Genomic DNA, 25,781 nt, shown 5'->3' with positions numbered 1-25,781 from the left:
CGTGTGAGGCGTCATGGACCAAAGTCAGTTTGAATTTTGGACGCTTTCTGGATAGGCACTTCTCCATGGTGATGGTCAACGGGGACTATAAGTACCCAGATGTAGAAGTGGCTAAATGCCTGCATTTAGCAATGTCTGCCCCATCCATTAGAAGGTTTTCATGACTTTTGGACTTCCTCAAGAAATACACACTGACAACATACCGTCCTTTCAAGGGGCAAGGTTGATTAACTTTCTGGATTTCCTATGAATCCCTCACCTGTAGATCACACCTTAGTGGCCACAGGCCAATGGTGATGTTGAGCGCTTCACACACACCCTGAATAAGGCCATGTGCATTGTCATCAATGAGGACTCAGATCAGGAAGCAAGCCTTCTCCAGTTCTTATAGACATACCAAAGCACCCCTCACTGCACAACAAGTTGCTCACTTTGGTTTTGATGCTTGGAAGGCCTGGGAGGGATACCATTCTGATGAGCCTGTTATGGCAGACCCTACTATTCGATCCAGAGAGAAAACAGACGAAGGATACCAATCACAAGGTCAGCTGAAGCCGACGAGCCAGGATGCCCAACCTAGTACCCGGTGGCCAGGTCCTCAGCTGTGACCGGCACCAGTGATGGAAATTTCACACACCAAATGAGCAATTACTATGGACAGTCACAGGAGTGATTGGCACTCTGGTATCGGCCAGCTGAGGCACAGAGACTGTGAGTCAAAACGATTCCTGGTTCAATAGGGTGAATGTCCAGACAGAGTCGAGCGAAGAGATTAATTGTTGTAATAAACAGTATGGATGGACTGATGGAGTAAGTAGTTATGAGGAGCTGACCCACAACACTTAACACCACAGGCCTCTGCGCCTAACATCCTATCAACCATTGTCACTGTCATCTCCCAGCGCCTTGAGATCCTCAGGTGTGAGTAGTTTCATTAAAAAATCCCTGATTGATTGATTGACTGATTGATTGACTGGCCTGCCACTGCCCAAAACACTGACGGTGAAGGACTTCAGTTAGCCTGAAATGGCCCACAAAGCAGCTTGGAGTCAGTGGTATGATATACACCCCAACCTGGCCCCCAACCAACATCTTCGGGACTTTGTATGCACCGCCAAGTGGGCAGAAGCACCTGCCACAAGCGTTTGAGGGGATGAAGTGAGCCACCCCAGTGACGTAACGAAACTTGAGGTGGGCCCTTTGCAATGTACATGGAGTCCTGTCCGGACTCAGGAGCTCTTTGGCCAGGGCACTGTGCTGAGGGGGCCCCCTGGAACTCGGAGTGGGGGGTGCACTGCAGGGTCTGCGGGTGCCATTGTTACATCACTGAGCCACCCAGCTCAGTGCAGAAATAAGTGACAGGTCGCAACTCAACAGACTCGGCCAGATGATATATATAAAACTGACACAGACTGTTCGTGGTTTAATTCCAAACAATATTAGGGTAAGAGTGTATGTGAGTATGTGTGCAGGTGTGTGTGTGAGCATATGTAACCCACACTGTGGGGACTAGCTCAGTCTTTGCAACATTGGTTAACCTTGTCAGAACGTGATAAACTATCTTTGTGAGGACTGTGCGTTGTGAGGACCAGTTGCAGTAGTGTGTTTAGGTACTTTGGAGCGAGTGCTCAAAAAACTAAGGGGTATATGTACAAGAACTGTCACTACCTAATGCTAATGCTAGTTAGCTGCAGTTTTATTAATGTGGCCTCTTGCCAAAAAAGCTATCGCCCTGTTAGCGATGTATTTACAATACGTAGCTACATGGCGGTAGTGTCAGGTTGCCAAAGTGAAAACTGCTGCTAACACTAGCGTGAGGCGAAAACTGACGAAAGGCCCATTAGCTGCGAAAAAACTCACGTTAGGCAGCCCAACATGACTTTTTTTGCCTCTAGAGGCAAAAATAGCCTATACGTCCATCTCCAATGAAAAATAGGAAACAAGACCAATGGATTGCAAAATGGAGCAGCCAGGGCCAAGTGCAGCACAGATCGACAACCCAGCTAACAGCCAGAGTCCCGGGGGAAGAGGAAATTCAGGACTACAATCAGGAAAAGAGGCGCATCACTTGGCAAAACCAGTGATGCATCACTTATCATTGTGCACTCCTTGCAACATCATGGCATCCAAAACTTTGAAAGCGTCAACAGTCACCAGGGCCTGCAGGACTCGCTGTGCCTGCGTCTGGGACCGGGAGTGGGATGCGGAGGTGCTGTGGAGTTGCTGGGCCATGGCGGTAGACATTGAGGAGTCAACGATCACCCCTAACTGGTGGTGAAGTCTGTCAGGTCGCATGGAGACACGTTGCTGACCTGTGTGAGAAGTCCACCTGGTGGGCTGTGAACCATAGAGGCGCTCCTGCGCACTGATGTAGGGAGGTCTGCATCGCATACCATGCGCCACCATTACACCGGGATGCACAGAGGAGATTACCAATGGTGGGCCGCACCTCTCTGCATCACAGTCTGGAGGATGTTGCACTGGCCGGACGCTGTGCAGGGTGAGGCCCCTGAGCTGCGCCTCAGTGTCAATGTCCAGGTGTGGAGAAGGTGGGACGCGTCGTAGCCAAGGAGGCCAGGACGCCACACTGCCTGCTATCTAGCATCACTGTAGAGATCTCTTGCACCCTGTGCCTGTCAAAACTGCAAATGCACCTTCTGCCACATCAGCACACCAGCGTCTGTTACCACCCAGCCGACCAACAGTGCAGTCGACCGGCTCAACTGCATCCTGCTCAACGTGCTGTCCCTTCACAAACACGCAACAGAAATCTGGGACATCCTCGACGCCACCTCTTCAGACATCACCTTCTTCATGGAAACCTGGACCAACCCCTGCTCCAGATGGGATACATCGCCATCACCATCCACGACGGCTACAAATTCACCTGCACAGACCATCCCGAGCGCCCAGGGGGAGCCATTGCCATTCTCTAAAAAAGCACAATCCGACTGACCACGCTCTCTAATGACCCAACGGTGACCATGGACCACCTCTACTTCCGGATCTGGACCAACCTCGACACCACCCTCTGTGGCACCCTCATTTAAAGGCCCGCCACCTGTAGATGCTGGACCAAGGTCACCGAAGAACTTCCTGTCCACTCCCTCAGCACCACCATTCCGCCAACACTTACAGACTCCAACACCGTAGTGCTCTACCTCCACCAATGGATCTCCAAGGGCGCCGACATCCTTGCACCCCTCAAGAAAAGACCAGGCAATCAACACTCCAAGAAGGCCAACTGGTTCACTCCTGCCCTCCACTAGTCCAGTCCCACCTGTCGGCGTCTCGAGAAGAGATGGAGCCATAACATCAATTAGCTCCGCAACAGTCACCCTTCCACCATGGCACAAGGGTGCCTGCGTTGGTGCATGGCAGCCATTGTGAGCCATCGTAGGGGAAAAAGACAGGGGGGCTTATTCATGAGCCCCTTCTGACAGTTGCCTCATTTTCTTGACGTACTTGTAATATGATTCTTGCACCACACACGTTGCGCTGCATTTGCAAAGTGACGCATCTAGGCATATGCGTGACCTTGTGAAGCCCTGTGCCACATTATACCTGCATACGGTATGATGTACGCAGGGTGGGCGTTCCCACACAACAAAGCCTCATAGGAGGGGCGCAGTGAGATCTGCCAGATTCCACTGCCACAATTGTAGGATGCCACTGTGTCAGTACCATACACCTGCCTCATGGAAGGTGTAAGGGTGCCGCAGTGCCAAAGGAATTGGCTGGGCCCATGCATTGCTAGAGTTGTATCATCCTTGTGACACAACTGCAGCAATGTGTGACTTTAGAGCTGATAGATATGTCAGGATTCCACATGTATCTGTCATTAATTGCAACATGGAGCGCTGTACAGTTAATACAGTGCAACCATGGTGTCACAAGAAGGGCGTAGTGAAAAGTGTTGCAACTCTGTTTTGTCGCAGGAATGCAACACTTTTCATGAATGAGGCCTAGGAATGTGCCCTAGCTTATTGGTGGTGGGCATTCCTGGCCTGTAGTTTTGTCACAGGGCAGTGCAGCTACATTCCATGCAGCGCTGTCCAGCACCAAAACCTTCTGAAATTAGGCCCCAAGTGTTTGCACCATTTTTAAGACCAGCTATTTTCTGGTCTTAAAAAAGTGCCTCTAACTGGAGTTAGAGGAGTTTTGGGGGATTTTACACCATACAAGGAATTCCTTGTAAATATCACAAAGTGGGGTTAGCAGCAGATTTTGCACGGGAATGCTTACCTTGCATCTCATTTTCATTAAGTCCTGCTAACAGAAGTGGCGATCCTAATATTCACGGGTACGCTGGAAAACTGCTGCTAACTGCGCTTAGCGGCAACTTGTAAATACGGCGATAAAAAAAAGCTGCTATAACGTCAAAAAATTGACGCTATGGCGGCGTTAACTCCTTGTACATATGCCACTAAAAGTGCAGCTAGATTTGCCTCGGTCTGCTTTATAACGTTCCCTACTATCAAAGCACGAGTGGAACAAACGAGAAATTACTTGCCATTGGAAGGCGATCACAGCCCCCAGTCCGGTGCGCTGGCTGTGGGAATTCATAAAGTGGGCAGACTGCGAGGGGACTCTCCGACTCCAGCTGGCTCAGAGAACTGACAATGAAAATTGTGGGACACGGCGAGAGCCTGGGTGGCGATGGTAGATCTCCCTAAAAACCTGGTCGATGACGGTGACTGACTTGTTCGGATATAGGTGCCACCTTTTACCACATGAGAACACAACCATAGGCCACAGGGTGAGAGGGTAGGTGAGGAGGTGACTAATGTAGCTGCATCCTTCTAAGTGAGACATGGATTACTGCCATAGGGAATTCAACGGAACATGCGGAATAACTATTGTGCTAACAAGTGCGTTGTCAGGGAGAGCGACATGTCTGAGGGGAGGAGGGAGGCGGGGCTAATGGGAAGGGACCAAGGTGGGGGAGGGAGTTACGTTCTTGGTTTGATGTGATGCATAGGCGTAGACAGTGCTTGCATAATCTTGGAGTGGCACGATTCAGCCTCGTAGGGCTATGACATCAGCCGGATGAGATATGAATCCTACATTTGATGGACTACTCTCCTCGTGAAGAAGGAAAGGCCGGTCCAGACGATCTAATGGGATGTGGGGATATGTCATGACATGGTCACAACAGCCTGTTGAGTTGTGCATTTATAATGTATTGTATAGGATTATATGAGTGTTGAACCTTTACGGAACATGAAAACTGAATCAAATTTGTTTAAAAAAAAAAAATCAAAGCACGAGTGGAGTTAGAGTAGTAATTACAATCAATGGCTGGTACTCATAGGAATAGGTATGGGTGTGTGTGTGCATGTGTGTGTGTGTGTGTGTGTGTGTGTGTGTGCGTGTGTGTGTGTGTGTGTGTGTGTCTGTGTGTGTGTGTGTGTTTTTTATTGATTGGTTCACTGGGACCCTGAGCTACCCTTCAGAGGCCTTCCATTCAGGCTCGGACGATTTAGGGGCTAGAAAGGAGGAAGTCCACTCCTATAGCTCAATGAGGTGTCATGGAATGGTTCTCTCCTCGTGAAAATATTTTCTCATTGGAAAAGGAAGTGAAAACGTGCAAAAGCACTTTCCCCATAATTTACTTGTGTAGAATTTCCCACAAAGTCCATAACCCTGCTTGCATAAATAGCACTCCAGAAAATCTAAGACTTGAATATTTCCAGGCTACTCTTTCTGGGGGAACATCGTTTATAACTAATGTTTTACCCCGAACTACCATTACAACGCAGGTATTACAACGAAAGTCGTTACAACGACTTTCCCTGGAGGGCGCTGTTGAATAAGAAACAGTTTAATTTTCTATCCAACACCTTCCCTACTATCCACGGGGACTGTAGTTGGAATGGAAAATTAAACTATTCCACTATCCAGCGCCCCCCAACGCAAGTCGTTGTAACGACTTGCGTTGTAATCCCGGCGTTGTAAAGGCATGCGTGGTAATAGCATGCGTTGAAACGACATACATCCCTCTTTCTGCCTTGTCACCAAAAACCTGCATGAATCTTGCCCTCTGTGGCTTTTTCTTTTAACTAAGAAACTCGGTAAAATTACTTGCGAATGTACATCCAGCTTTTCTCTATAAGTGATTTGAAATCTTTCACTAGAAAGTAATAGTCAGGATGACATAAATGCATCAGTGATAATTTGCATCAGAGTTCGGAAATACCAAAACAGTTATACTGCAATATTGCTCTAAAATCTGGACTGACCAATCAGTTGAACATGTTGTGCCTCATTTATTAGTTTTTTGCTGTAAGGCAACACAGCAGGCCTTGCTGCTGTGCTGTCCTACTACAAAAGAGAAGGGCAGGACTACACTGTATCTATTAGATATGGCTCATTCCTGTCCTTTTCCCCTGCGCTGGCCTACAATGGGATGCTGTGCACCAACGCAGGCACCTTTTCACCATGGTGCAAGGGTGCCTGCGTTATGGGGATGAATATTTTTGTGCTGAAGGGAAACCTTTCTGCACAAAAAGAATCACAAGAGGCTCTTTCCTCTTTCTATGTGTGCTACACACATAGAAAGAGGAAAAACAAGGAGAAATAAAGTTATTTCTCCTTGTTGTGCCTCCCTTATGCCTCCCCTGGGAAGCCGTAAGTTTTTGGGGCTGCCTCAGACTTATGATTTCTCGTAAATCTGGGGCAGTGTCAAAAAACCATGGATGTTACTGGGAATGCCCCCAGCAACACCCATGGAGCGCACCTTTCAGGCCATGAAAAGCCAAGTAACGTGCTTCGTGTGGCCTTATAAATATGACAGTGGCACATTGTGCCACCGGAACATCAAAAAAGTGACGTTCCGGTGGCACAATAGTGCTGGCAGGGTCTCATAAATGAGGCCTGTTGATCCTGCCCTTGTTAGATGGCGCAAATCTCAATGAAAAATTGCACCTGCTTTAGTGCAATCAAACTAATACAGAAATGTCAGAGCTAAATTGTAAACGTGCAACTTTTGCAATCTGCCCCCTTAGATTTCCTTAGAAGGATATTGCACTGATTATTCCACAGGAATATAAATAAACTACCATAACTGCATTGTTTTGCTTTCCTTTGCATTTCTATAGGTGGTCCTCAGAATTCAAACTACACAAATTGTGGAGCAGGTGATTGTCCGGGTGCAGTAGTGGCGGCTGGAAATGATACAGGACCTGCTCGTCCATCAGATACCCTGATCTACACTCTGCTTGGTATTTACACTGGTAAGTGCTTCATTTCACTTAGAAATGAACGGATTACTCCATTAACTAGATTAAAAAAGGATAAAAAACGGATGTATGACACTACAACGCATGCTTTTACAACGCATGCCATTACGACGCAGGTTTTACAACGCAAGTCGTTACAACGACTTGCGTTGGGGGGCGCTGGATAGTGAATAGTTTAATTTACTATTCCAACTCCAGTCCCCGTGGATAGTAGGGAAGGTGTTGGATAGTAATTAAACTATTCCCTATCCTAGAGCGCCCCCCAGCGCAATTCGTTGTAATAACTTGCGTTGTAAAAGTGGCTTCGTAATGGTAGTGCGTTGTAAAAGTTGCGTTGTAAAGGATGTTTCCCATAAAAAACGTTACTAGGACAAACAAATGGCAAAGCAGCAACGGTGTTTGGTGCATTTGAATATAATTTAAGGCTCTGTCGTGGGTAAAGGCAGTGCTTTAAATGGGCCAGTACTTCCCGGAACAGAGTACCAGCACTTTTTTATTTTGAGAGTGCTGGCACTTTTCAAGAGCGACATAATACTTTCAATTGGAGAGTACCGGTACTTCTCAGAAAAAAGCAGGCACTCTGCTACAGAGTACCTGCACCTCGATGTTTCCATTTCAAGCACTGGGAACAGGTCCTTCCCACCAAGTCCAGCCGTGCAGCAAAAGAGGAACGAGAAAAAAGGTAACACACAGCAGTATAGAAACCGAGTTCAGGAGATTTCATCGACTAAGCAATGAGAATTAATAATTTATTGGACTCTGGAGACCAACATGTAAAACAGCTTTCAGTCATCTTTGCAAAGCACAACAAAGAGAGGCAAAAGTTTTTCTTAGGAGCAGGCAGGGAGCCCTGCGGAATGCCTACACTTGATTCCACCTCATACCTCTTTCTTCCACCACCCTACTCTTCCCATCTCTTTATCTTGCATGTTCATTTTATCCCTGCTTTCTCCCTTTGTCACTGTTTTCCTGTTTTTCTCTTGCTCCCTCTTTCTCCCATTTCTGCCTTTCTCTCGCGTCCTCTGAGTCAAAGTCTGATGATGGAAATAAGTCCACGGGCCTTACTGCATAAAGTGCCCCAGGGGAGCAATGGGCGTTTGTGCCCACTTTGTGCCCCCCCTGGGCACTTTGGTATTACAGAAGATTTCTGTAATATTGATAGCACCGGGTGCACATAAAGGGCCAGCGCTATCTTGAGGGCCTGTTCCCTCATTTGCATGGGGGCGTGCCTCTTGCAAATGAGGGAATCCCTTTGCCTCTGCGCCCTATTACGGACACGGACCCAGAGGCAAAGACGCTCCTAGGAGGCGCATTAACAGTGTGCCACCTAAAAGGTGGTGCCCTGGAGGCAGCACATAGTAATAGGGTGCATTTTCATTGTTTACACCGGACTCACCTTCTTAAAGGTGCGCCGGGCGTAAACAATGAAAACGTGGATTTACCGTAATATGGCCCCTGGTGCCAAAACATGAGATCTGGTATAAAAACCCGCAGCACAAGTACTAATCTTAGTTTGAGATTATATAAATACCCCTCTTTGCAGCAGTGTTACGAGTCCCCTGTAAGGGAGTCCTAGTAACAAAATTAGCCATGCAGAGGAAGTTACAGTACCTTTACTGTCATGGGGATTGCAGTCTATCACCCATCTGCGAATCAGTGACTTAACATCGAATTTGCCTTGGGAGGGTAACCAAAATGTCTTTATTTTTTAGGAGCATTTGCTCAATTTGGACGTAAATATTCCTCCACTGCACTCTCCATATAGCGCAGGAAAGTCCATACTTGAATTATCCTCCGGATTTAACACTTCAACCACAATTGTTTTTAGAATCCATTGCCATTCACCTCTCTGAGTCCCTTGGAAGCTGTTTTAGAGTCAGACTGCAGGTCATAGAATGCTGTCTTAAAATGACAAATTTCCCATTTACAATATGCATTCTCCTACCCTATCGCATAGGCAGAGAAAAGCAGATTTCCTGTTTGGGCCAGGGGGCTGCAGGATCATTGGAGGTGCAATCAAGAAAAGGTTGTGGGAGCACTGGGTCAGTTCTTGGGTACCATATCTCACAGCCGGGCTTGCGATTTTCTGTCGACCCAGAGGTCCTTTGATTCCCTCATAGCTCAAAGCTAGGCAACCAACACATTTTTAATGGCTATTAAGGGCTAAAATCTCAAAATCTATCAGTTAGTATAGGGATTAGAGTTTATGTCACAACTGCAAGCCACTGAATACATTAGCTCTGTGTAGGCTTAAAATCTGGTGTATGTTTTCAGTGTTTGCATGGCCAGGCCCAAGCCTATCGGATCTCTAAAATGTGCCTCTGCTCCCCTGCTTGTAATTTCGCGGTAAGTATAAAACTTACCTGAAGGTGACAATAGATAATCTCATCACCCATGGAGATTACTCCGCTTTAATTCAAGCCGCATCTATCTTGAAGTTGTTACCTATTGGCATTCTACCAATTCCCGGAACATGTCATCAAGAGATAATTTGACTAATGTCTTTGGTTATCCAGTATTTATATGGCCATGGCCAACAAACTCAGATGGGAGCTATGAGTGGTTCAATTGCTGTTATCCAATCAATAGGTCAGGGAATCAGTTAAAGTACATGATAACTGGATCTTGATGGCGAAATCCTTGGAAAAACCTTGATTGTAGACCGGCATTACGGCTGACTATTTACACCGTCCAGTTCTGTTCCTAACATAAAGTCTTCCAAGAACCTCAGGAAACAGTGTTTCTTCCTCCTTACCAAAAGAAAAGTAAGAAACCCAAAGCAATTATCCATCTTGATATGGAAATAGTCTTCCAAAACAGAACAGTGATGTGTTTAGTGCATTTGTGGTCAGAGTGCGACTATGGCCTTCTTTCTGGACTCTGATCCTCACCACCAATGAGGGCATGCAATTCCAGTCCAGTGTTCTATATATGTCAGCTGGAATCTGGCAGAAGCTGCATGGCGATGGAGCGAGTAACATTTAGCTTGTGGTGGGGCCCCTACCGACATTGTACCGATCTACCTACTTGTCGTTTGTCTCTTACTAGTAATCTACTTTTTGATTAAACGTCTCCACACATACCTGCCTGTCTCCTGTTCCCATTACCAGCTTTGGCTACAAAAGTACTTTGCAACATTTTCAAGATTTGCAGTTAGGCCTTTAAGAAGTGGCTGGAGGGGCCAGGAGTTGTGCAAAGGCATGATCTACTGTGCTAAATCATAAAGAAAAAAAGAAAAAAATTATGGAAAATATAAATAGATGGTTCCAAGGTACCTCACCTCAAACTAAATTCCTTCTACATATGTAACTCAAAATTAAAACTTGGTAAACATGGACCTAAGCCTGTGTTAAATTTACGGCAAACACAAAGTTGGCATTTATTTATTTATTTAAGTTACCATAGTACCTTGGCAGTGAACAATACCTAGAATTAGCAGTTAATATAAAAAAGAAAAAAGTACCTTGGCAGTGAGCAATACCTAGAATTAGCAGTTAATATAAAAAAGAAAAAAAGGCGTAATAAAGAATATTCTAGAAAGGAGAGCTTGTTAAGATTGTGCCTTATGTTTACTTGTAGGCGATTCCAATGAATGGGCATATTTTACTCAAGAAGCTCCTTCTTTTTATTGTATCAAAAGACATGAGACTTCTGGACTGAACTGGACATGAGTGATGAGCCTGTCAATTAAAGATCTAAAATTGGCAATGATCACCACTTTTTAAAGAGAAATATCCTTTCAAGTGTATTGAGAAATATAATGTGTGGAAACATGCTTGTGAACACATTGAAACACCAAGACAAGTATGATCTGTGTCCTAAGTGCCAATTTACAATGATTTCGTACACATGTTGACCTTTCTGACGTTCTGTTGATTCCTCTCTGCAGGCAGTGGAGTACTGGCTGTGGCTCTTATTGCTATATTTTTGGACCAGATAGATGTCGAAGAAGGCAAGAGCAAAGAAGAAAGTCAACAGCCAGTAATGACAACAGTATTAGCCACCTTCAGACAACTCGGAGATATTCGTCAAATACTCCTTATCCCCTTGACAATGTACAGTGGATTCGAGCAAGGATTCCTTGCTGGTGATTATACAAAGGTCTGTGTTAATAAGATTGTATTATTTGGAAAATGTTTAGGTACAGGTGTGATATCCATAACATAAATCAACTAACTGATTGAGTGACCCTGTTTAACAGTCACACAATTTACAAAAATATCCTACTTCGATTCTCTGTTGTTTGGGCCGCTAATGTTATGTTATGTTATGTTAAATGTTTTGTAAGCGCAACAGCTGCCCCAGTAAAGAGGCGTCCCAGAATTGCTAGATCTAAAAGTACTGAAGCAACTAACAGCTAGCCGACCATGGTCGCGAATCCCTATGCTGGAGGAAACAGAAATCATGTGTGGTTTTGAGTACAACACTTCTTTGACTTTTTTTTATCGATATTATTCACATGCTCACTTAGCCACTCATCTCAAGATACCTGACCGCTAAAGCCTCTTGGTTTTATTGTTGTTATTTCCATTGTGGTAGTTGGGCCTTTCTCCTTCTCATTCTTGCATTTGCAATTCCCTTGTTGAGCCTTTTTTATTCCCATACTTTTTAAAATGGTTGCTCATCTGTCCTTTGGATAGGTCATTTAATTGTATATATATCTGAAGTCTGTTTTTCTTAACCTATGTGCCTTCTCCAGAATTTCATTCAACTAATCGATCAACTGTTTACACACCTGACCATATTAATAAATCCCTATATTTGTCTGGTAAATTCAGTAATTATCTGAATCTGAGAGTTTCTCTATTTTCATTTTTCCTTGCAGTCTATTATATGCTGAAGTGAATTAGATTTTATAGAAGTAAACGTTAACAGTAGGTTAATATGAACATAGTATTCTGTGGCGATTTCACAAAGTAGTGGTTTTCACTCATTGGCACCTGGTATTTCTAGTAGAAGACTTTACTGCCTTTACGAGGGTGAATACACAGAGTGTCTCCACCCATTGAGTACATAAATGAAAATTGTAAACCTGTGTCTCTCTCGTGTTAATAGAAAGTTAGACCAGGTGAATGTAGGGCTCCAAATGTTGTGCGCGGATAAATTAAAAAAGAAGTGGTAGCATCTTGACTGAAGCATCTGAAATGTTTAGGGAAGTCGGGATCGCTGGGTGTATTCCTTCTGTTAAATAACTTAGCATTTTCAAATACAAGTTACTTCCCTTGAACAAATCATCATATGGGGGGCTAGTTGGCCTGCACCAAGGTTGAGTCTGTTTATCCACTCGGTCTATACTTTATTTTTTTTTAAATAGAAAATTGTTGGGAATTTTTAAACTGTGACCAGGTTATCTCTAAAGATAGGCGTGTTTTTCTGTCATAGACTTGAGTTTCCCTTAGTGGTTTCTATGGAGATTCTATCCTGCCTCCACATTTTTGATTTGTGTACTCTGGGGAAGTATTTGTAGTGGTTAGGCCTGCACAGTAAGTCACTCAAAGACTTCCAATCCTTTAGTTTAGCTGAAGCCAAAAAAAATCACGATTACTTTTACCAATCAGTGATAAGAATGTACCTAGTGTGATCACACAAATGCATAACAAATCTTCTGGGGACGAGGGCCTACAAACAGAGTGATCAAACTAAACACTCAGGGGGAGATTTAATAAGATTTCACGCCATGTTTGCATGACAAAAGAGATGCAAATTGGCGCAAAATCTATTTTTCGGATTTACTTTCCAGCATTAAACTTGTTTAGCGCTGGAAATGACGTAAAAGTAATGCAAAGCAGTGCATAGCGCTGCTTTGCATAACTTAGCGCCAAAGGGGTGTACCATGGGCCAAGAATGGGTGTCCCCATGCAACCACCCAAGGTTTCTGATGCTAAACCCAATTTACTAAACAAAGTAGAGAGGGTTTCGCGTTAGAAAACGGTGACCTTTTAAAGTAGGCACAAGAAAGGAAAAATGCTTTAATTTATCCTTCCTTTTCCGAGTTTGGATATGTGCTGCACTTTACAGCACACATAAGAAGTTGGAGAAAGATTGAAGTTAGTTTATGCATTGTATTTTTACTGGAAGGATACCCTTCCAGTACAAAAGCTACGCTAGACTCACGGAGACACCCTGGCACCATGGCGCAAAGGTGTCTCTGAGGAGCACATCAGTTGATTTCAGCTTTGGCGCTAGGGAGAGGGGACTACATATATTTAGATATTGATGTAGGTGTAGATGTATATCTAGATGTAGATATAGATAGATATATATATATGAACACCAGAACTTTGGGGTCGATTTGCAGGAGAATTGATGCTTAAGGAACATAGTACTATTGGAGTACTTTTTGTCTGTCCTCTTGCATGTGTTTGTGAATCATCTCCCAAGAGTTCAATTCTCTATTAGTAAAAGGGCATAGGAAGCACAGTCCTTTCTATTTATACTAACTGTAAATGAACATTGTGAGAACATCCCCACTTTATTCTCATTTTAGATGTTTTGGAGTCAATTTACAAAGGCAAGCAGGGGGCATAAAAGAGTACTAAAGAAGTGCTATGTTATGTACACCAAAATGCCTTTGCAAGTAGACTGCAGTAAATGTATACTTTTTCTTTCTATGTATAGATACCTTCATGATATTCTGTTAGTTGATAATTTTGCCACAATATTTTGTGAAATTTATATTTTTGCCCTCGGTTTTCTGACATACAGCCACAAAGACATGCTGACATTGAAGCAAAGTGTTGCCACTTCTTCTTCACCTTTCTATTTTCCCCTTACTGGCTCAGAGTATGGGTTTGCTTGAGCCTTTCACTTATTACTGTCTGTGTCAACTGCTGATCCGAGGTGGTGTACATTGTTTTCCATAGTACGAGTGCACACTCAGCCTTACTTTGTATGCTGTATACTCTAATGCATGGCCAACGGAACATTTATGCTGCTTGTAGCCATGACCTTCTGACCAATCCTTAATATAGAATGTATATATAGATGAATTTAGTGTGGAACTCCTCAGTATGTGATTCCAGTTTACTTAGAAGATCTTTGAGAGATGCTGTAAACTGGTGCCTCTTTCAATCAGTCCCATGGTTTCTGTTTTTCCTCTTATGCTGACAACACCGAGCTTAGCAGGTTCACAGGTGATAACCACTTTGTGGTGTTCTATGTTGTACATCTGGGAGTGAATGGGAAGTAACTAGCTCAACAGAACACTGGTGTGACAAAGGTCACAAAGGTTCTTGTGGCTATTGGAAGTACAGATGTCTGAAAACACTGTTTAAGGTCCCATGAACCAGTCCACTGACTCCTGTCTTCTGATTTTATGACGTAATAGTTGACTCAGATCTCCAAACATCTGCACAAGTATCAGCAATGGGTTCCTCGTGCACCCTTCAGATGCAAAAAACACGTAAAATTCCTCCCTTCATAACCCATGAGGGATGTTGCGGTGCTAACGCTGTACTTATTGGCACTTATCTTGATTACTGCAATGCTGTCTCTTTTGGCATAAACAAAACGCTTTTACAGAGGCAGACAGACAAAGTAATCACCTCTACCACTCATTTTACCAGAAATTCTATTTTAAAGCATCTACAGTGGCAACCTATAATGTCTAGGGGGGGTCTTTCAAACTACTATGCCTACTTCGCTATATTTTCCAGAGAAATCTCCAGATTTCTTTGACAACTGGCTAACCAGCTATGTCCCATCAGAAGCACTTCATTCTTCCGAAATGAATCGACCCAGATGTCCCTGTTTCAGTAAATGTAGGTCCGTGGAATGATCCTTCTCTGTCCTTGCACTCTTTCTCTGGAATGTATTTCCCTTAGGTCTCCGCTAAACAACTTCTGTACTCCATTCAGGAAGAAATGTAAAAACTTTTTTCAACTCTGAACTTTCAACTACCTTGTTTTTCGGATGGAGTCAGGTTTAACTTTCAAGGGCCAAGAGAGAACTTGGGTGAACAACGCTCTATAAAACCATATAAACATTACATTGAATTTGTCCCTGTAATAATGAGAAAAGTAGCCTCACTCGTCTGGCGGCACTGATTTAATATATGTCTCATTCCATAATTAATGTTTGATAGACCTATCGGCCTTAGGGTGGTCTTCGCCCAAAGGTTTTGCCTACTTGCTTCTAATTTTGCTGAATTCGTTTTCATTGGCCTTAGGCCTCTGTGCACTTTACCACTGATAACCAGTGTTAAAGTGCGTGTACGCAGTCCCCTAAGCATGGTTTTGATTGACATATACCTAATTGGCATATTACATTTCGTATGAGTCCCTTGTAGAGGGGTATACCATATACCCAGGGCCTGTAAATTAAATGCTTCTAGTGGGCCTGCAGCATTTATTGTGCCACCCACTTAAGTACCCCTCTAAAACTTGTCCCAGGCCTTTCATTGCAGTCTGAAGGCATTCTCCCACTGCCATGTCGACTTGGCATTTAAAGCCTCTTGCCAAGTCTTAGATTCCCCTTTTTTTATAGATAAGCCACCCTTAAGACAGGCCCGAGGTAGCACATAGGGCTGTGTGATGTGTAATTAAAAGGTTTTCCCGCAAGTCATCACCCGCATGCCATCACCCCGCATTTTTTACAACGCAATGATGTTACAACGAGATACAATCACCTCGCAAACTTTCACTGCGCATATGCCTTTACCACGCATGCCATTACAATGCAAACGCATGCATGGTGAAGGCATAAACTTGGTAAAAGTGGTTAAGCTAAAAAAAATATATATATAGATCTATATATATATATAAATGTATATATATATATATATATATATATATATATATATATATATTAATATATATATTGATATATATACATTATTTATATAAATATGTTTTATATATATATATAACTTTGCTGACACGTAGTTGCTGAGAGCTTTCATATGCCATATGGGTTGCATATTTTTGTTACGTACTTGACAGTATGTTTTCTCTGTCTATGGATACCATTGAAGGGGGAAGGGCTATATATAATGCTGTAAGTTTTGGCGCCAAACAGATTGATAAAGGCTTTCAGTAAGCCGAAACGCGTCTCTTATCTCATGTGTTGAGGGTGACCTATGACATTAAACTAATGCCGTATCCTGACAGCCTGAAGTCCGTGCCTGTTTTCATGGATGTTTCTGTGTGAGCTGGATGTTGTTTTCATTCAAATGCAGCGTGGGCGGTCGTCACGCTTTTCACGGAACACCAGTCGTTTGTGGCTCTCCCTTCTGACCGAAAAGGTGTTTGGAGCAGTACGGAAGTGCTAGTGGGTGAGCCCCCAAAATTGGCAGCCAGGAGAAGGAACAAGGATGGCAGCAGGGAGAGACTTGGATCACACAGCGGGGCTGTTTTCGCGACAGCCAGCACGTAGGTCTTTGTGTCCCCAGCTAGAAATGCCTTGCCCAGGAGTCTGGCGTCATTTGGTAACTGGGCACTGCGGAGGCCCATGCCGATGCAGTGAGGTTTGGTCGGCTTATTCATTTGTTGTGCATCAGTCCCCTTCAACCCGGAGTTTGTACCTGTTTTAAACTGAATTTTCATGCTGCTAGTTAATTCTGACATTGGAACTTCAATCTCTGGTCCTGGTTTAATTCATCCATGGCACTGACGTTGTGCTTCAGAACATTCGCTGGTGAAGTTCCACGTAACATTTATATCATCATAAGGCATTCTGGGTTTGGAAGTCCCTTTGGTTTTCAAGCATGCGCTTGGAGTTTGACATTAAAGTCTTTTAGTTCGAAAATGGTGTTTAATATGATCCCGTGGGATGACTACCATTATTGTCCCAATGCCTTTCGATATTTGCTAAGGGATTGTGGAATTCGCAACAAGATTGAAGTTAATACTGCTTCCGTGCAGAGGTCAGAGGTCACGAACTGGGAGGATTTGCCAGGAGCCTCGGCAGACATCCCGGGTCAGAGGCTGTTTTTCATTTTGACAATTTAGTGACTTTCAGCAGCATGCAGTTTTAACACATTTATATATTTTGTTTTAATTATTCAGGTGACACGAGATAAAATGTTTGGCATCACATTTAAATGTATATATTTTCCCTTGAGTGTTGAAGTTATACAAGTCATCTATGCAATCCAATTTTAGTCATGCTCGTTATGGCAATGGTACATTATGTCAATTTATAGTTGCATTATGCAATTCGTTAACAATTACCTTTACCTGCAACTTTGCTGACACGTAGTTGCTGAGAGCTTTCATATGCCATATGGGTTGCATATTTTTGTTACGTACTTGACAGTATGTTTTCTCTGTCTATGCATACCATTGAAGGGGGAAGGGCTATATATAATGCTGTAAGTTTTGGCGCCAAACAGATTGATAAAGGCTTTCAGTAAGCCGAAACGCGTCTCTTATCTCATGGGTTGAGGGTGACCTATGACATTAAACTAATGCCGTATCCTGACAGCCTGAAGTCCGTGCCTGTTTTCATGGATGTTTCTGTGTGAGCTGGATGTTGTTTTCATATATATATATATATATATATATATATATATATATATATTTAATTATTTTAAAATACCCCCTAAAACCCATAATTGTCCATTTGTATCCCGACTAAACTCCCCCAAAATTGTTAAATTACCATATCACCCCAATACCCATACCCACTAAAATCTTAAATAACCCTTGGCACCCCAAAACCACCCTGTACCCTAAAATTACCCAGGGCACCCCAAAACCCAAACCCACCCTGATCTCTAAAAATACCCCTGCACCCCAAAACCCTAACCCACCCTGTCCCCTAAAAATACCCCTGCCCCCATAACCTAAACCCTCCCTGTACCCTAAAATTACCCTGTGCACCCCAAAACCCAAACCCACCCTGAACCCTAAAAATATTCCAGCACCCCAAAACCTAAACCCTCCCTGAACCCTCAAATTACCCTGTTTACCCCAAAACCCTGAACCCTAAAAATACTTCAGCACCCCAAAATCCAAACATACCCTTAACTCTAAAATTACCCCTGAACCCCAAAACATATAACCCTGCACCACAAAACCAAAACCCTATACTTACCTTATACATACATATACAAAAACATATGCTTTTACCATTCACACATTTACAACGAATTTCGTTGTAAAAGTATGCATAGTAAAAGCATATAAAATGCAATGCCATGCGTTGTAATGACATTGCGTCGTAATGGTAGTTGTGTTGTGATGATATGCGGGGTGATTGTAGTTGTGGTAAAAGATTTGTTGCAATGGGTGTTTACCAAAGGTAGGACATGTACTTTTACATTTTACATGGATTGATAGTAAAATACTCCTAAATATATTTTTAACTACTGTGAGGCCTACCCCGCTCATAGGATAACATTGGGAATTCCCTATTCCATTTAATATGCTGTAATTCTTAATTTGAGAGGAGGTAGGTTGGTCATGTTTGGTACCTATGGAATTGGAATGATAAACCCTCTTTAATGGCAAAGTCAGATTTTTCGGGACACTTTTAGAAAGTTATAAAACGAAAGGAGGAAATGACCCAGCTATCCAAGGGACAGGGTACCAACAAAATGTGAAAAAATCGTAATTCCCTTGGACTCACTCAATGCCCCAATCACATTTGCTCATCCAGACTTTACTCTTGTGACATTTATAGTGCCACTTATACTACCATGCAAAATACAATGGTTATCAATACAAGTACCCTTCATCCATAAAAAAACCTGAAAATGTCTATTATCGCAACGTACGAATTTATTTTAGATCATATATCAAATAAAAACAATTATAAAATATTAATACAATTTAAACATCAATTCATGTCTTCAACAATTGTCATTTTAAAATTATACACAGTATACACAAGAAGAGACTGAAACCCGTGATATTGACCTAACTTATCGGGATGTTAATTCATTGGAATCTTTACGACTAGGTCAGAATCACATAGACCATTCCTGACAAGTAGTTCCTTGAATTTAACTTGAGTAATGGCGTTGACGCGTTTGGGTGTTTTGCTCAGTATGCACCACCTTTATCAAGACTAAATTTGTTCATTGTCTCTTTTACAATCAACATTTTGTTGACACGCACTTTGTAGCTATAGTCTTTGCTTACAAGAAGCAACGCTGGCAGTACAAGAAGCGCAGTTAAAGTAGGCATGCTTCTTGTAAGCAACGATTATAAGTACAAAGTGCGTGCTTACACACCACTTGCAAGTTTTCAAAACACATAAATAAAAGGCATTGTTTTTTACAATGCCAATAGCTCAAACTCTAGTAAACAGGAGACCTATTGCATTGCAATTGCTTGTTGAGCTTTCAGACGGAGGCGCAGCAGCCATAGGAAGGCGGGGACCGTTACGCCAGGCCATGTGTTTCTGAAACAGGAGGCAGCTGCAGGCAAAACAGACCCCGGTCTTTGAATGCACAGCAAGTGTGGCAAGATAAAGGGGAAGATTTACAGTCCTGTTTTCAACAGAGCTCTCTAAACCACGATCACTGGTCTCCAGTGCTTCAACTCAAAGAAAGGAATAGTGCTCACAAGCTTGAATAAAAACACATGTAACAGGGGCATTCCTTGAAAATCTGCTGTGTTTTTAAAGCCAATATCCTGAACACAGCATGTCCCGCAGAGACAGCGTAAGCGCTGCCTCGGTGCGACCAAAAAATAACCCTGGGAGGAGACCTCCGCTCCGCCCGCGGAGTGTGGGGAGATTTGTCTTCTCCACAGTCTGCGGAGAACGCAGAGAAGGCAAATCTCTGCACACTCCGTGAGCGGAGCGGTGTTGACCAGCCCCCGCCTCCACCCCCACTATTACATATTACGTATTAAGTAAGTAAACATTAAGTAAAAATACATTTAAAACCACTTACCTACGTACTGCGGCATCCCCGGGCTGCAGTCCCCATCTTTCTCGCCGTATGGGTAATTCTGGTGAAAACTGTGCATGCATACGAGCCCGCCGATGCACATTTCTCGCAAGAATTTCGCATGCGCGTGTGCATCCACAGTTTTCGCCAGGATTACCCATACGGCGAGGAAAATGCGGACTGCATCCTCGGTACGTCGCAGTATGTAGGTAAGTGGTTTTAAATGTATTTTTACTTAATGTTTACTTACTTGTAATATTCCCTTTGCTGTGTTCGTCGGCCAACGGCTGTCGCGAGCACTACCTACATAGTGCTGCACACGTCCGTTGGCCAACGCGGACCCGCCCACGCCGCTAAACGGTCGCACCACAGCGGAATTATCGCCGCAGTTAAGTGGATAATGGGGGGTGGAGGTGGGTGGCGTAACGGAGCTCCACGGAGTTTGTTTGAGACTCTGTGGCCCTCCGCGTAGCCCCGCTATACCCACTACGCCCATGGTTACCAAAAAACTGAAAAGAGGGCTTGTGTTAGTCTCCTCCTCAATTGAAATAAAACTAGAGTAAGCGTTTAAAAATAATTAAAGTAAAAACAATAATAGATGACACAACGCTGTCATCAACAGATGAAAATTAAATTAACTTCGGACAAGGATGAGATATTTCGTTTGATATATTTTGAAAAACAAATAGGAATAATCAGTTACTGCAAGATTGTGTTCTCATAATTAATCTCTAAGTAATTACATACCCGAAAATAAATACATGGTACACATTTGGCAGGGGTAAATTTCCAACCCTTTCCAAGAAAAGAAGGTGTTGGAGAGAAGTTGGTGATTTCCCTAAAAAAATTAAGTTTGTTTTAGCCCAGCAATGACCACTCCTTGCTTATTTGCAATCTTAGTGAGTAGATTTGCTCACATGAAAATTTTCATGTGCTTGAGTGAAAAATGTTGCCTTTTGCTTGTATAAACCAACCCTATATGCGTGTATAGGCCATCATTGTTTAACTCTATCAAGACTTTGTAAAGTTTGTAATGCAAGTCAAGTATTCGCAGCATCTCCAATCAGCGAAACTAGCATGGCTCATATGCTGCAGGAATTTGACTCGCCTTATGATCTAGATTTTCACTAATGAACTTTACAACAGATAAATACCTTGAACAGTTGCGCATTCATTTTTCCCTATAAAGAAAGACCAGGATTGGTCCGAAATGCATTGGGGAGTGGGGTATTGATGAAACGGAAATAGTTAAAATGGAATGCTGTTTGGAAATGGACTAAAACATGATTTATAAACCAATTTATGTTTGGAAAATTAAACAGTGGGTGGAAGAATTTATTGCACAGCTATGTTGATGTGAACAAATTGGTGAATAACAACATCAGAAATGAAAATGTTTAAAGAGTGACATTGGATGATAAGGTACAGAATCTAAATACAGTCTGAATAATAAATGGTGACAACTTTCTGTGCATTAATCATGCATGGGAGGACTTTTTTCATTATGGAAGAGAGTGGGTTTTGATAATCTAAATGCCTGCATGATGAAAAACTGATCAGAAAGCTAACCCAAACTTAGCCCATTCATAAACAGAGCCTCTGCATTTGCAGAGCCTGTGAGTATTTAAAGTTTGAGATAAACAGAGCCCTGGTATATTACAGAGTCCAATATAATCAGAGAGACGTATGATCAGAGCCCTACTGGAATCCAAACACTGATCTAATATGAGCAATGGCAGTATCAGAAAGGATATAAATCTTTGATCTAATTGTAGCGGTCTAGTTATTGTCTACTGTGGACAAGACCCCGGAAGTACCCACAAACAATGTATCACTCTCTGTCCAGGCATGGCCCGAGAGCTTAAACAAAGGGGCCTGCGTGTCTGTGTCTTTCATTTATGCGCTGCGCTGCAAGTGTTCCAGTAATCCCCGAGGGTCTTGCCTGCCCCCACGACACTGGCGACGAGGGTGGGCTAGCGCCAACCCCAGCAAAAGCAGCAAACCCAGCGGCAAAAGATAAGAAAACCGGAACAACAGGAAGGAGAGCTCCTACCGGGTAGGCGAGGACGAGCTGAGTGTCCCGACGTCTGCCTGCGCCCCAGATAAACGCCAGCAGCGTGTACCTGCGCTGGAGCTCCCCGAGTGTACTCCGGTTGAGCCCGCGCTTGGTACAAAGACGCTCGCATGCGCAGGGTCACAGAGACGCTGAGGGAGCCTCACAGATGCGCCGGCAGGGCCCGCGTCCAGTGAAGAAACGTGCGCATGCACAAGAGGCTCCCAGCTGCTCCAGCTCATTGAAAATCTGGCTGCGAGAGCGCTGAGCCGCTCTAATGTCACCGGTTTTCCCCAGCACGTTCAACACATGTGCACCACGCCTGACAAGAGGCTAAAGAGAAAAAGGGCAAAACAAAAGACAACACACAAAACTTTGGCAAAATCAAGCAGCCTAACAAACAAGCATTGCCGAAACCAAGCACTTTGCCCACAAATAAAGAAAAGCAATACACATTCAGGAGAGTTCAGGAGGCACAGAAACACAGTAAGCACTGACACCTCACAACGCCAACCAAGAGGAACAAGACCAAGACACCCTTCACACACGGCACGTGCGGCACGTGTGCCAGCCCACTGTCAAGCTAGTCAAAGCAGGAAGAACCACGTAACAAAACTTCACAATGGTGGATCAAGCTGCACCGCCTGCTCAACAGCTCGTGGCCCCAGCTGCACCACCACATCACGTGCACTCCCAAGTCAGGGCGCTCCTGCCATTTAACGAACTCATTGATCACGCCACCGCATCACCCAGATAGAAGGTATGGATTGGCCGCCTCGACAACTATTTCATAGCGACAAGGGAAACCGACAGAGCAGTCAATAGATCATTGCTCCTGCATTTCGCGGGAGACGAAATATACAAACTGTTCCGACGAATTATGATGCAGCAGTTAGAGCCCTAAATGCTCACTTTGAACCCCAACTCAATCCTGATTATGAACGCTTCAAACACAGACAAGCCCGTCAGAGAGGAAAGTCCATGGACACATACCATGTGCGTCTCAGAGAGCTAGCAAGCACGTGCACTGAGGAGGATCAGTCCAAAGAAGTGAGGGCACAAGCCATCCAAGGGTGCCGCAACAAGACATTGCGGACCCTCATCCTTCGGCAACCCCGCATTTCATTAGAAGACATATTGAACCTGGGTCGCTCACATGAGCTGTCTGACATCAGAGCGACCGCCATGGAAGCCGCGCTCAATCAACCGACAGAACAGACAGTCGCCGTCAAGACGGAGCAAGTGGATGCCATCCGCACGTCGTCCCGTGGTGGGCGGGGGAGATGGCCCACCAGAACTCCACGGCGGGCACAGCGTGGATACTGTGGAAAGGAGGATCACCCTCACCGGCAAGAGGAAAAACCTGCACCTGGTGTGGCATTCCCAACCACTTTGCGAGTGTATGTATGGGAGGCGTGCAAGGTAGGAGAAACCCAGGGCGGAGAACACCAACAAGAGCAGTCAGATATCTCACTCTGGAAGAGCCCACTGCCTCACGACCAGCAGGAGCCACCGCTCGCCGCAACCAACGTCTGGAAGACTCGTCCACGGAAGAAGACGAAGAATGCTACCTTATATCATTCGAAAGGGACCTCAAATGGAGACGTCGACCACAACCCAAATGTAACATCGAGATCGCTGGGTCCCCAGTAACAGCTCTGATTGACACAGGAGCAACGGTGAATGTCATGCGGTCGCAACACTACAAAAAGCTAAATCCAAGACTGCCACTCACCACATCAAAAATTAGAATTCTCACGTACGGAAGCCAGAAACCACTTCCCTTAAAAGGAAAAATGTCTGTCCAGGTAAAGTCAGAAAGCCAAGAAATCACAACTACATTCCACGTGGTTGATATAGAAGCAGACATATTAGTCGGGAGTCACACAGCGGAAGATCTGAGCCTGGTCGCATTCGCAAACGCAGTGAAGTTGCTACAAACCGACGACATCCTGGACCTATTTCCACAGCTGTTTAAAGGACTAGGGAGCATGAAAAGACCACCAGTGTGATTGCAAATAGACACAGCTGTGCAACACGTTGCGCTAAGACACAGACGGATACCCTTTCACCTCAGACCACTGGTGGAACAGGAGCTCCTGTCCTGAAGCTAGAACAACAGCGAGTGATTGAGAAAGTAACGGGGCCAACTCCCTGGGTATCTCCCATGGTCATCACCAAAAAACCAAAGCAACCAGGGAAGATCCGAATCTGAATTGATATGAGAATGCCCAACCAGGCCATAAAGAGGGAGAGACACCTAACACCAACGGTTGACGACATCTTAGTTAACCTTAATGGCTCCCAATGGTTTTCAAAACTAGACTTGAACGCTGGTTATCACCAGTTAAAACTTGCGGAAGAAAGCAGGTACATTACTACGTTTTCGACACACATTGGGCTTGGGCGATACAAAAGGTTAAACTTTGGGAAATCTCCGCAGCAGAAATATTCCAGTATGCCGTGAGGGAGATTTTATCGGGGCTCCAGGGGTCATCAACGTCAGTGATGACATCCTCGTTCACTCGGCAACAATCGAAGATCATCACCGTCTACTCAGAGTCACCCTTCAGCAATTGGCAGAATATGGAGAGACCCTTCACAAGGAGAAATGCCAATTCTTCCCCAAAACAATTAATTTTTTCGGCTACGTGTTCAGCCAGGATCGTGTCAAGGTGGACCCCAGAAAGTCCCAAGAAATCCAACTCGCCCCCGCACCGACCAATGCCTCCAAAGTGAGGAGCTTTCTGGGGATGGCAACATACTGCAGAAGATTTATTCCAAACCTTGCCACGATCGCAGAGCCACAGCGAAAACTCACCAAGAAAGAAACCACCTGGCGGTGGACCCAAGAAGAAGAGAAGGCTTTCAGACAGGTGAAGTCAGCCCTACTGGAAAGCACGACCATGGCCTACTTCGACACAACTCGTCCAACAGAACTGTTACCAGACGCCAGCCCGGTGGGCCTGGGAGCCCTGCTCACCCAGGAAACTGAACCAGGAACCTGGCTTCCCCTAGCATTTGTGAGTAAAGCACTTACAGCTCCTGAAACCCGCTACTCACAGATAGAACGGGAGGCTCTGGCCATCAAGTGGGCGTGAAACCACTTTCAGTTATACGTGAGTGGACAACCATTCAAAGTAATAACAGATCATCAGCCTCTCCTCCCGCTATTTAAAGGGACTGCACCTCACCCGCCTCCCAGGATCGAGAGGTGGGCAATCCAACTGCAACATTACCAGATGGAGCTGGTGTACCGACCAGGTGCGAAAAACCCCTGTCGCGTCATCCATCACATCCAGCAGATACGGACTCTGATCAAGAGATGAAAACGGAGGAATTTGTCAACATGATCTCCCAGTGGTCATGCCCATGGGCTCTCTCCATAGAAGAGATCAAGGCCCACATGGACGCAGACATGATCCTTAATCGAGTAGCGGACGCTCTGAGGGATGGCTCGTGGGAAGGATTCCTCAGGAACATCCAGGAGTGGAGTGAACCCGACTGGGAAAATTCTGGAAAGTCCGAGATGAACTCAGCTCAGCAGAGAATGGTATCATACTGAGAGGATCGCGCTTCATCATCCCACAAAGCTTTCAAGAGCGAGCAACAATCCTCGCACATGAGGGTCATCAAGGCACCGGTCGAA

The 25,781-nt window shown here is 44.4% G+C and overlaps 1 protein-coding gene across 1 annotated transcript in view; it reads left to right on the top strand.

Moving 5' to 3' along the window:
* UNC93A (unc-93 homolog A) overlaps positions 1 to 25,781 on the top strand; it is a 305,890-nt gene that overhangs the window by 213,495 nt on the left and 66,614 nt on the right. Inside the window, exons 4-5 of the mRNA XM_078648549.1 lie at positions 7,101 to 7,235; positions 11,131 to 11,342. Of these exons, the coding sequence (XP_078504675.1) occupies positions 7,101 to 7,235; positions 11,131 to 11,342 (347 nt within the window). The remainder of the gene's footprint in view (positions 1 to 7,100; positions 7,236 to 11,130; positions 11,343 to 25,781) is intronic.

This window comes from Lissotriton helveticus, chromosome 6 (genome assembly GCF_964261635.1).
Source record: "Lissotriton helveticus chromosome 6, aLisHel1.1, whole genome shotgun sequence".
Classification (NCBI taxonomy): domain Eukaryota; kingdom Metazoa; phylum Chordata; class Amphibia; order Caudata; family Salamandridae; genus Lissotriton; species Lissotriton helveticus.
Note: the sequence above shows the minus strand (reverse complement) of the source record. Positions and strands in the feature narration are given on the sequence as shown.